A 12,828-nucleotide genomic window follows, 5' to 3' on the forward strand; every position below is an offset into this window, starting at 1 on the left:
GCACACATATTCATACTACACTCTCTGTCTGACACATAGGATGGACGTCCAGACCGCACTTACTTCAGTCCTGACTGCTTCCATCTCAGTCAGAAGGCCCAGACTCAGATGGCTCGTGGTCTCTGGAACAACATGGTGAGACCCAATAACACTCTTAGAAAAAATGGGGTTCTAAAAGGGTTCTGTGGCTGTCCCCAGATAGAACCCTTTTTGGTTACAGCTTGAACTCTTTTGGGTTCCAGCTAGAACTCTTTAGTGTTCCATGTAGAACCCTCTGTGGAAAAGGTTTTTACATGAAATCCAAAAGGGTCCTACCTGGAACCAAAAGGGGTTCTTAAAAGAGTTCTTCTATGGGGACAGCACAACAACCCTTTTTGCTTCTAGATAGAAATGTGCTATGAGTGTAACACATAATATGTATGGCAGCCTAGGCAAACCCTTCACATTGTCAAATTCTGAACTAGTTTTGAAGTTCTGAAAACTACAGACTGTCCCAAGTTAGGAGGTTTTAAAGTTGACTTCAGCCAAAACGTAAAAACGGAGAAAACGGCATTCAAAGACACTCAACTGGATTGTTTCAAAAGAGATTGTCACTACATTTATTATTTTTTTAAACAGCAACTGCTGGTATTGTTTGCATTCAATAATCATTACCAGAATGAATTATTCTACTATATATCATAGATACATATACAGTATAATATAATGATACAAAAAAATAACGTACATTTCACTGCGATTATGAACCGTCAACAACAAATCCCTAAAACGAAAAACATTAAAGAAATATCTGTTTGATTTGACTATATACAACACTGGATGGCATGAAAGATGGCAAAAATAATGGTAATAATTAGCTATGCCATCTTGTCTTCAAACTTGTCTTCAACAGTACTGTTACTCCAACAACACTGGCTATAGTCTACCTTGAACAAATTCAAAGTAGATGCAGGTAGTGGCCTGATAGTTTATAACGTCTAGCTAATGCACTGTGTACTTAACTAGCTAGCTCGGCTTCCAACAAGTGTAGGATAGGATATAGTGGCGGATTTAGGTATAGGCGACATTGTTTTGGAATAGTGACATTTGCGCGATCGGTTTTCTATCGCTCATTTGCACGTCAATGATATCATGTCACCGTGTGGGACTGTGGGTCAATTAACCTTTTCGGAGTGGGCACCCTGATTCTAGTTTGTGAGCTGGGCAGGCTACTGCCTGGGAAGGTAGGGGGAGCAGGGGAATCTATTAAAAAGCGCACCTCTAACTTTATACAGTACTAATGCAATTAGTAAAATCAGTCACACTATGAAATGCTACCAAATAAACCACAATTCATTCATAATAGTGTGAATATATAGTTTCACAGACATATTGTTGCATTTTGCATATTGTTGCCCAGGGAGCCGTACAAGCTAAAAACCGCCACTGATATGATATTGATTGCTTTGCTACCTATAATCTTAATCATTCTGAACGGCTGAAATTACTGCAATACTTTTAATATATTTGAATCACTTTTCATTACATTTTGGCCAGCTAACCACTGATCAAGCAGCATCAGAGGAAAGTCTGAACCTCTTTTATGAACGTTACTCATTAGCTACGGCGTATGGCTACTTTTAGACCAAATTAAAATCCGACCCACTTGTATTCATAACTACATTGATGATTGTAAATTACAACTTTATACGACTACATTAATAACAATCTACCTAATTATCCTGTGTCTAAACCAGCCTGATGTAATTTATCTGTAGGGTTTCAAATATTAAAAACAACAAAAAATCTCAATTTCCACAAAAACACATTTTTGTTGCATTTTGCTTTTTTTCTAACAATAAGTCATCTGTGACACCTGGCAGGTTCTCGTAGGCCACCTCACATATATCCATCTATATATTATATAGAATCTGACATTTCATATATACATGTGACAATACATGTGACATGTCATAACATATACAGTATGTGGCTCTGACTGTCACTACCCAAAAACAACACTGTGTTGCACTGAGGGACATAAAGGAAGATTCACAAAATTGAGACACAAATAATACCTTGAGTTGAAACGCAAGCTGTACGACAATCCTCCCAGTTCTTTTCAATTCTCTGACATGTTGCTGAATCATTCTTGTTGCTTTTGCGTTCCACTAGCTGGAGCCTCTGGGCAAGAAGACTGCCCAACAGGACTTTAATGATGCTATCCCTGTGAAATGCCCCTCTAAGGTACAATATTAGGACAATATGTTTACAATTGTCCGAATTATAGAACTATTGTGACGTCTTGACTTTATTTAATTGCATTTACTGATATATTTTGGTCACCCTTTTGGGAGTTTTACAGAAAAGAGTGCAATTATAACATGTCAATTCATGAATATAAAGTGTTGATAGTACTATATGTTTAGCTGATACAACTGTGTCTCTGACTTCCTCCAAGACCTCACCATTCGTGCGGACCTATGTCAACAGCAACTACACCTATGAGGAACCCACCCCAACACTTCCACCAATTACAGTAGGCCACCATTCCAGGTTTAAATCTCTGTGCCTTCCGGTAAAGAAATGTACATGTGTAGATAAGGTGGACCAAGTCAAAACTTTCAAGCGATAGAGGAGTAATGATAACTGTTATGACAGCAATGTGTTCATAGTTAATTTAGGTATTCAATATTTGACAATACTGTCTCACATTCATCTGTCAATATATTGTCTGTCTTCTCTCCCAGAACTGGGGAAGTGACTTCTCTTGTGGGAATTTTGCTCCATCCACCTCTGTGCCTACATCAGGTGAGAGTGAGAGAAGTGTAGTAAGAGATGACAAGGTTTCATACGAGGAAGTGCATGACTAAGGGAAGGCCAATGATCTGGTTGCATGACATTTGTCCAACCTCCTCACCACACCAATCACACAACGTGTCTGAGATAGGTGTCGAAACCCAACAGTCTATGATTCATTTGTTGTAACATTATGGACAATGGAAAGTAAAGAGATGCTGGTGTATTTGTGTTTATGTATCAATCTGTTCCTCTGTCCCCAGTTCATAAGCTGCGACCAGGAGACATTAAGGTGGTGGCAGCACTGGGAGACTCAAACACTGTAAGAGAGTGTTTATGTTGGTGTGATATGTTGATGTGTGTGTGCGCACGCCTGTGTGCATGCATGTGTTCTTGTAAAATAGAACAATCTGAAAGTGTTGATAGTACATTTGCTGACATATCCAGGGATTTTCATGCCATTGTAATCTTTGGGCTGGCCTTAAAAGTCCGAACAGTGTAAAAAAAAACCATTTGGTGCATTTTTTGGGAAATTCATTTTAGGGATGAAAAACGCTTTAAGTGTAAACTTAAACGACTAAACAAAGTATGTAGAAAAGAGAATGGACATATATATTTTTTTATAATCTCATCTTTGGGAACTAACAATCACCGAAATAAAAGCTACAGTCAGAGAGAATTAAAGATTCCAAAAACTATGAATTTAGCAGTATTAATTTTGTTATTATGTTTGAACAAAAGAAAATGTGTAGAATTGCTGGAAATTGACATAAAAATGCTCAAATTTCTCTCCAGCGCCAAGATGGGGGACTCTAAAATGTAGCTGCGCTGATGTCTGACCTAGCTCATTCTTTTTTTTCACCTTTATTTAACCAGGTAGGCCAGTTGAGGACAAGTTCTCATTTACAACTGTGACCTGGCCAAGATAAAGCAAAGCAGTGCAATAAAAAACAACACAGAGTTACAAGTGGGATAAACTAAAATACAGTCAATAACACAATAGAAAAATCTACATAGAGTGTGTGCTAATGGAGAAAGGAGGTAGGCAATAAATAGGCCATAATAGCAAAGTAATTACAATTTAGCAAATTAACAGTGGAGTGATAGATGTGCAGATGATGATGGGCAAGTATAAATACTGATGTGCAAAAGAGCACAAAAGTAAATAAAAACAATATGGGGATGAGGTAAGTCGTTGGATGGGCTATTTACAGATGGGCTGTGTACAGCTGCAGCGATCGGTAAGCTGCTCAGATAGCTCATGCTTAAAGTTAGCGAGGGGAGATTAGTCTCCAACTTCAGCGATTTTTGCAATTCGTTCCAGTCATTGGCAGCAGAGAACTGGAAGGAAAGGCGGCCAAAAGGGGTGTTGGCTTTGGGGATGACCAGTGAGATATACCTGCTGGGGCACGTGCTACGGGCACGTGCTATGGTGACCAGTGAGCTGAGATAATGCGGAGTGTCACGAACCGGCTCAAAGCCCGTAACAAAGGGAGACAACATGGAGATAAGGAGTAGCAAAATATATATTTATTAACTAACAACTATATGAATGTGGAAGAGGTCTATTTATCCTGGGAGACACATGGCCCAGGTGTTTCCCATGTAGCTGACGACCCTCCCAACTCCGCCCACCGGCATCCCAATAAGGAAACAAGAACAAAGAGAGAATACGGCAGACAGAGTGGGAGGGTCGTCACAGGAGCTTTACCTAGCAAAGAATTATAGATGACCTGGAGCCAGTGGGTTTGGCGACAAATATGTAGCGAGGGCCAGCCGACGAGAGCAAACAGGTCGCAGTGGTGGGTGGTATATAGGGCTTTGGTGATAAAAATGATGGCACTGTGATAGACTGCATCCAGTTTGCTGAGTAAAGTGTTGGAAGCTATTTTGTAAATAACATCGCCAAAGTCGAGGATCGGTAGGATAGTTAGTTTTACGAGGGTATGTTTGGCAACGTAAGTGAAGGAGGCTTTGTTGCGAAAGGAAGCTAATTCTAGATTTAATTTTGGAATGGAGATGCCTAATATAAGACTGGAAGGAGAGTTTACATTCTAGCCAGACACCTAGGTATTTGTAGTTGTCCACATATCAGAACCGTCCAGAGTTGTGATGCTAGTCGGGCAGGCAGGTGCGGGCAGTGATCGGTTTGAAGAGCATGCATCTAGTTTTACTAGCATTTAAGCGCAGTTGGAGGCCACGGAGAGAGTGTTGTAAGGCATTGAAGCTTGTTTGGAGGTTTGTTAACACAGTGTCCAAGGAAGTGCCAGATGTATACAGAGAAAATAGTCGGCCCGAGAATTGAACCCTGTGGTACCCCCATAGAGACTGCCAGAGGTCTGGACAACAGGCCCTCCGATTTGACACACTGAACTCTTTCTGAGAAGAAGTTGATGAACCAGGCGAGGCAGTCATTTGAGAAAAGAAACCAAGGCTTTTGAGTCTGCCGATAAAAATAATGTGATTGACAGAGTCAAAAGCCTTGGCCAGGTCGATGAAGACGGCTGCACAGTACTATCTTTTATCAATGGCGGTTATGATATCGTTTAGTTCCTCGAGCGGGGCTGAGGTGCACCCGTGACCAGCTTGGAAACCGGATTGCACAGCTGAGAAGGTACGGTGGGATTCGAAATGATCAGTAATCTGTTTGTTAACTTGGCTTTTGAAGACTTTAGAGCGGCGGAGCAGGATGGATATAGGTCTGTAACGGTTTGGGTCTAGAGTCACCCCCTTTGAAGAGCGGCAGCGGCAGCTTTCCAATCTTTAGGAATCTTGGACGATACGAAGGAGAGGTTGAACAGTAATAGGGGTTGCAACAATGGCAGCGGATAATTTTAGAAAGAGAGGGTCCAGATTGTCTAGCCCAGCTGATTTGTACGGGTCCAGGTTTTGCAGCTCTTTCAGAACATTAGCTATCTGGATTTGGATGAAGTAGAAGCTGGGAGGCTTGGGTAAGTAGCTGGGGGGGGGGGGGTGCAGAGCTGTTGGGGTAGCCAGGAGGAAAGCATGGCCAGCCGAAGAGAAATTCTTATTGAAGTTCTCGATTATCGTGGATTTATCTGTGGTGACAGTGTTTCCTAGCCTCAGTGCAGTGGGCAGCTGGGTGGAGGTGCTGTTATTCTCCATGGACTTTACAGTGTCCTAAAACTTTTTGGCTACAGGATGCAAATTTCTGTTTGAAAAAGCTAGCCTTTGCTTTCCTCAATACTAGTGCTGCACGCCACTGGATGTTTTTGTGATGGTCGAGGGCAGTCAGGTCTAGAGTGAACCAAGGGCTATATCTGTTTTTAGTTCTACATTTTTTGAAAGGGGCTTATTTAAGATGGTGAGGAAATTACTTTTAAAGAACAACAAGGCATCCTCTACTGACGGGATGAGGTCAATATCCTTCCAGGATACCCGGGCCAGGTTGATTAGAAAGGCCTGCTTGCAGAAGTGTTTTTGGGAGCGTTTGACAGTGATGAGGGGTGGTCGTTTGACCGCGGACCCATAACGGATTCAGGCAATGAGGCAGTCATTGCTGAGATCCTGATTGAAAACAGCAGAGGTGTATTTGGATGGCAAGTTGGTCAGGATAATATCTATAAGGGTGCCCATGTTTACGGATTCAAGGCTGTACCTGGTGGGTTTCCTGATAATTTGTGTGAGATTGAGGGCATCTAGCTTAGATTGTAGGAGGCATATCCCAGTTTAGGTCACCTAACAGAACAAACTCTGAAGATAGATGGGGGGCAATCAATTCACATATGGTGTCCAGGGTACAGTTGGGAGCTGAGGGGGGTCAAAAACAGGCATCAACAGTGAGACTTACTTCTGGAGAGGTTCATTTTTTAAATTAGAAACTCGAACTGTTTGGGCATAGACCTGGAAAGTATAACAGACCTTTGCAGGCTATGTCTGCAGTTTATTGCAACTCCTCCCCCTTTGGCAGTTCTATCTTGATGGAAAATGTTGTAGTTGGGGATGGAAATTTCAGTTTTTGGTGGCCTTCCTAAGCCAACAAACTTAGGGAGGAGGCTTCTGATGCTAACATGCATGAAACCAAGGTGTTTACGGTTACAGAAGGCAACAAATGAGAGCGCCAATGGGACACACAGTTCCTGGGTTAACCTCTACATTCCCCGAGGAACAGAGGAGTAGGATGAGGGTACGGCTAAAGGCTATCTGAACTGGTCGTCTAGTGCATTGGGAAAAGAGAATAAATGGAACAGATTTCTGGGCGTGGTAGGATAGATTCAGGGCATAATGTACAGACGGGTATGGTAGGATGCGGGTATATTGGAGATAAACCTAGGCATTGAGTGACGATAAGAGAGGTTGCATCTCTGGAGACACTAGTTATGCTAGTTGAAGTCACCGTTTGTGTTGGAGGTGGGACCTAATAGGTATCTGAGGCATGTTGAGTGGGGCTAGGGGCTCTGCAGTAAAATAAATCAATGATAACTACCCTATACAACAGTATACAAGGCATATTGACATTAGAGACATAAAGCGAGGCATAAAGCAATCACAGGTGTTGATTTGGAGAGCTAGCTAAGACAACAACAGGTAAGACAACAACAACAGGTAAAATGGAGATGAATGGGCAGAGAGGGTCAGTTAACTACACACAGGGCCTGAGCCAGTTCGAGGCTGGGGCCGACAGATAAACAAAATGGAGTACCGTGATTAATGAACAGTCCAGCAGACATCAGCTATGTAGCCAAGTGATCATAGGGTCCAGTGAACAGCAATAGATGAAACAGGAAAGCCGTTAGGCAGTCGTTACTACGCTAGCCAGGAGATGTGCGTGGCTCAAGGCTAACTGGTGCTAGCTTCGGTACAAGGGCGTCACCGACTTCTGGCAAAGGCCGGTTGAGGGCACATCGGACGGAATTACGTCGGCAGACCAGTTGTGATGATTCGGCGGGACTCCTTGTCGACAAAGGGTCCAGGCCAATTGGCAAAATAGGTATTGTAGCTGGAGTAATTTAGTTTGCTAGCCGGGAGATGCACCTGACTCGAGGTTAACTGGTGCCAGCTTTGGGACAAGGGCGTTAGCCACTATAGTCACGCCGGTACATCCGGTGCAAAGGTCCAGAGCTCACAACAGGAATCTGGTGATGTAGTTGCTTCTAGTCGTGTTAGTGAAGGGTCCGGGAGGCATCAGCTGTGTAGCCGAGTGATCATAGGGTCCACTGAGCAGGCCGGGAGATGGGCCTGGCTCAAAACTAGCTGGGCCACTCTGTAGCAGCTAGCTTGCTGCTATAATCCAGTGTAATGGTCCAGAGCTTACGGCAGGAATCCGGTGATGTAGTGGACAAAAGCAGTCCGATATGCTCAGGGTTGATATCGTGCTGTGCAGACTGGCAGGTATTATCCAGGCTAAAAGCAGCTGGTGTCTGAGCTAAAGGTAAAAGCAGCTAGCAGTGGCTAACAATGACTAAATAGCTAGTAGCTGATTAGCTTCTGATGGCTAGCCCCTGATAGGGGTTCTAGCTATAAGGTCTAAAAATAGCAGATCCGTATCACACTGGGTGAGGCGGGTTGCTGGAAGGTATATTTAATTTGAAAATGGGAAAAAAAGGTTTAAATATATTGAAATATATACAACAACAAAAATATGAAAAAACATACAATTTACACGGGACAACAACAAACACGTCCGCACTGCTACGCCATCATGGAATATCGCCATACCCTCTGCCACGCCCCCTGCCATGCCCACCACCTTAGCCACTTTTTGATCCAGAAAAACCCTGATATGAACCATCTAATCATTTGTTATCAGGGAGTCGTTTGGCATTAGTGATGCCCCATTGATGTTCTAAGTGTTTGTGCAAGTCAAGGGTATTCATATGCATAATAATGTACATGCTTGTGTCTGACTGTTATATTATCCTTTGTGCTGAGAGGATACAGTATATTTGTTACATGATGGGTTGTTTATGTGCCTTTGTTGTAATCTGTTTGCAGGCAGCAGTTGGAGCCAAGGCAAAGAACGTGTTGCAACTCAACACACAGTATAAAGGAGTGTCATGGAGGTACCTACTGTAATGAATCATGCATACATAAAAATAGTCATACTACACAGCATACATATTATGGACCACTTGCAGAGCACATTGACACTGCCATACTGTTTTTTAACAATTGTCATCAGTGAAATTGACTAAATGTGTGCGCATTTCTGCAGTATCGGAGGAGATCAGACCTTGGAAACAGTCACCACACTACCAAGTGAGTCACTATTTCCTCTTGTCACTGATCCTATTGGCTCATTTTAAAGGAAAACTTGTTTTTTGTGTTTAGTAGGATAAATTACAAATTTGGTTAACATCTGACTCCAGAGTGATCTGTTCTTGCAATTTGTAGTCTATGGCATTTCAGATTTAGGTATGACATTTTTTTACTCAGCAGTTTGGATGTAGTGAGCTACTTTTGAAAAGTTAAGTAAACTATACGTTTCTTAACTTCTTCCGGGGTGAAGTAATTTGTAGCTTGGTACGCTATATTTTCAGAGTAGCTTCCTCACACTGATGATTTCACATACGACCCGTTTCTGTCACATCTTTGGAGAAAGACTTCAATGAATTCACAGTGCACAAGACATGACATCACCCGTCCCATCATCTTGTGGCTTTGCAGCATTCCACATATCCACAAGATGGCGGTCTCAGCACATGATATCATGACATTCCTTTGGAGTGCAGCCTCCTTGTATAGAGGAAACATTCTTCATCAAGCACCCCCTCTGTAGTTTAGCTAAAATGGACCATTTGATACTGAAATGTCTGTGTGCTTTACCAGAATAAGCCAATAAGTATTTCCCATCTCTCTTTCTCAGACATCCTGAAGAAATTCAACCCTTCCCTCCAGGGATTCTCCAAGGGTCAGGGCTTTCTGCAGAATAACGGCTTCAACATGGCGGTGCCTGGAGCCATGGCCTTGTGAGTAGAGAGCTAAGTTTAGACCTCTCTGTTCCCTCGTCCACTCACTGTCCTCTTTTTCCTGTCAATCTATTTCCCTTCCTTTTCTTTTGTGTCATCCTTTCATTGCCAGCAGCTCTGGCTGCTAGCCTATCACCTCCCCCTGAGTTACTCCTGTCTTTTCTTCTCATTTGAATAAAGGCCTAATAAACACCACATTTTAACAAATGTCTCTTGTAGTGACATCTCAGCCCAAGTCCAAGCTCTCATCAAGGCCATGAAAGATGACAAGGTGAGACTCTGTTCTATGTCCCATTGGCACCTGTTCCATATATAGTGCTCTACATAGTGCTCTACTTTTGACCAGAGTTCTATGGGCCCTAGTCAAAAGTAGTGCACCACATGGAGAATCGGTTTCAATTTGGGACGCAGCCTCTTCAATGTGTTGAATAGTTATACTGGACTCAGTTAGTAATCATAATTCCATATTGTTGTATTATATACGTGTATGATAATCTATAGCTATTTTTCTCTCTTCTCATTGTATCCCTTCGTCTTCCACACAGAAGGTGAATTTTGAACAGGATTGGAAGCTAGTGACCTTATTAGTTGGTGCCAGGGATCTGTGTGATTATTGCATGGACCATGTATGTATTCTTATCCTAAAGTCAAACAAAAGACACAAAAAAGTATTACAATCTTAATAACTTTATTGCACACTGGGGAACTGTGGTAGTGTTATTTACTATATGCTCTTCTTTGCACAGCACAACCTTACACCCAAGAACTACAGTGAGAATCTGATGTTGAGCCTGGACATGCTGTACAAAGAGGTAAGTGATGGACAGCTTGGTAATGGAGATCTATTATAGGTGAAAGCCTGTACTTACTCAACAAGGATCATTTGCAGAATCTAAAGATCTAAACCCCTCTTTTCTCTCTCCCTCCATCTCTCTCGCCAAGGTACCCAGGGTAATGGTCAATGTTATCGAGGTTCAGGAAATTAATCCGTTGAGGAGTGTCAGGAAGAACGATCTGGTCTGCAACCTCATACAGAGGTTTGTTTGGGGACCTCCCCATTCCCCCACAAAGACTGCAGCCACACCCATTGCATCGTATGTCGGTAGAATGTGTATATTCAGAATGTTTCCTCTCAAGGGTCTTTGTTTTTGCACAGGAACGCTTGCCCCTGCTTTTTGAACCCTGAAGAGAATTCTCCTGAGCTTGCAGAGGTTAGGCGGATCAACCAGGAGTACCAGGTAAGTGCAGAAAAAGGTCTGAACTACCAGTCTTAAAACATCTGGAATTTGGAGGGTCTTTGCCAATGTTCCAATGTGTCATGTAAAGTGTGTTACTCAGAGATACATAAGCTCCACAGATAAAGATACAGGGATTCGATGTGATGCGATCAATCCGACACAATTCTACAATACTTAACAGTGTCTCTTTGTTCTCTCTACTCTCTCTGTGCTTCTGTCCAGATCGAGACTGAGAGACTGGTCTCTGGGGTGCGCTATGATGGGCGAGAGGACTTCACTGTAGTTGTTCAACCCTACTTACGAAACGCATTTGTCCCTCTCATTGGGGTGAGTGTGGTTTAACTGCGCGCACACACACACATGCATGCATGTATGTGCAAGCCCGCACAAACACACACACACACACTGACACTGCGTTCTCTTGTCTCCTCAGATTGGGAAGCCTGACCTGAGTTTCTTCTCAGTGGACTGTTTCCACATCAGTGAGCGAGCACACGCTGAGATGGCCATTGCTCTCTGGAACAACATGGTAAAGACAGCCACATAAAGAGTAGTGTGGTCCCAGACCTGTTTGTGCTGTCTTGCCAACTCCCCATGTTCATTTTCAAGACAGCACCCACAGATCTGGGACCAGGCTACATAGAGAGCACTCTTTTTTTATTTGACCTTTATTTAACTAGGCAAGTCATTTAAGAACAAATTCTTATTTTCAATGATGGCCTAGGAACAGTGGGTTAACTGCCTTGTTCAGGGGCAGAACAACAGATTTTTACCTTGTCAGCTCGGAGATTCGATCTTGCAACTTTTCAGTTACTCGTCCAACGCTCTAACCACTAGGCTACCTGCCCCTCTGAAGCTTAACTCAAAACACATGAGCTCTATGGTCAGTGTATTTCCACGCATACAGGTTTGTGGTCTGACAACGTTATTGTTTTGTTTTTACAGTTGGAGCCGGTAGGCATGAAGCAGGGCTACAACAACTTCACATACGACCGCACCAAGATCAACTGCCCCTCTGAGGTATGCTGAATGCACATGATATGAACACAACATTTATTGGAGAAAAGTTTCCCTGCTGAAAAAACTGCATAGACCAGCATATGCTGGTGACTAGTACTGGTTTCGCTGGTGACCAGCCTTGGTGACAATGACTGCCCCCTCTCATAGAAGCCCAGAAGTTCAAGGGCGACCACAGGCTGTTGTGTTCTTTGTTAGAAATTCGTGGTGCCAATACTTGCTTCTATTAGACCAGCTGTGCACTACATGACCAAAAGTATGTGGACACCTGCTTGTCCAACTTCTCATTCCAAAATCACGGGCATTAATATGGAGTTTGTCCCCCCTTTGCTGCTATAACAGTCTCCACTCTTCTGGGAAGACTTTCTACTAGATGTGGGAACATTGCTGTGGGAACTTGCTTCCATTCAGCCATAAGCGCATTAGTAAGGTTGGGCTATTAGGCTTGGCTCGCGGATGGTGTTCCAATTCATCCCAATTGTTTGATGTAGTTGAGGTCAGGTCTTTGTGCAGGCCAGTCAAGTTCTTCTGCACCGATTCCAACAAACCATTTCTGTATGGACCACGCTTTGTGCATGTGGGCATTGTCATGCTGAAACAAGAAAGGGCCTTCCCCAAACTGTTTCCACAAAGTTGGAAGCACAGAATAGTCTAGAATGTCATTGTATGATGAAGCGTTAAGATTTTCCTAGACTGGAACTAAGGGGCCTAGCCCGAACCATGAAAACCAGCCCCAGACCATTATTCCTCCTCCGCCAAACTTTACAGTTGGCACTATGCATTCGGGCAGGTAGTGTTTTCCTGGTATCGCCAAACCCATATTTGTCCGTCGGAATGCCAGATGGTAAAGCTTGGAACTCTGTAGT

General features: G+C 43.0%; 1 protein-coding gene across 1 annotated transcript in view; it reads left to right on the top strand.

Annotated features, from left to right (window-relative positions):
* LOC123990933 (phospholipase B1, membrane-associated-like) overlaps positions 1-12,828 on the top strand; it is a 32,644-nt gene that overhangs the window by 12,317 nt on the left and 7,499 nt on the right. The window contains exons 26-41 of the mRNA XM_046291961.1: positions 40-135; positions 2,155-2,226; positions 2,441-2,518; positions 2,730-2,790; positions 3,042-3,100; positions 8,734-8,801; positions 8,954-8,997; positions 9,605-9,707; positions 9,927-9,978; positions 10,253-10,333; positions 10,454-10,519; positions 10,650-10,744; positions 10,864-10,945; positions 11,168-11,272; positions 11,379-11,474; positions 11,891-11,965. Of these exons, the coding sequence (XP_046147917.1) occupies positions 40-135; positions 2,155-2,226; positions 2,441-2,518; positions 2,730-2,790; positions 3,042-3,100; positions 8,734-8,801; positions 8,954-8,997; positions 9,605-9,707; positions 9,927-9,978; positions 10,253-10,333; positions 10,454-10,519; positions 10,650-10,744; positions 10,864-10,945; positions 11,168-11,272; positions 11,379-11,474; positions 11,891-11,965 (1,233 nt within the window). The remainder of the gene's footprint in view (positions 1-39; positions 136-2,154; positions 2,227-2,440; positions 2,519-2,729; positions 2,791-3,041; positions 3,101-8,733; positions 8,802-8,953; positions 8,998-9,604; positions 9,708-9,926; positions 9,979-10,252; positions 10,334-10,453; positions 10,520-10,649; positions 10,745-10,863; positions 10,946-11,167; positions 11,273-11,378; positions 11,475-11,890; positions 11,966-12,828) is intronic.

This window comes from Oncorhynchus gorbuscha, linkage group LG12 (assembly GCF_021184085.1).
Source record: "Oncorhynchus gorbuscha isolate QuinsamMale2020 ecotype Even-year linkage group LG12, OgorEven_v1.0, whole genome shotgun sequence".
Classification (NCBI taxonomy): Eukaryota; Metazoa; Chordata; class Actinopteri; order Salmoniformes; family Salmonidae; genus Oncorhynchus; species Oncorhynchus gorbuscha.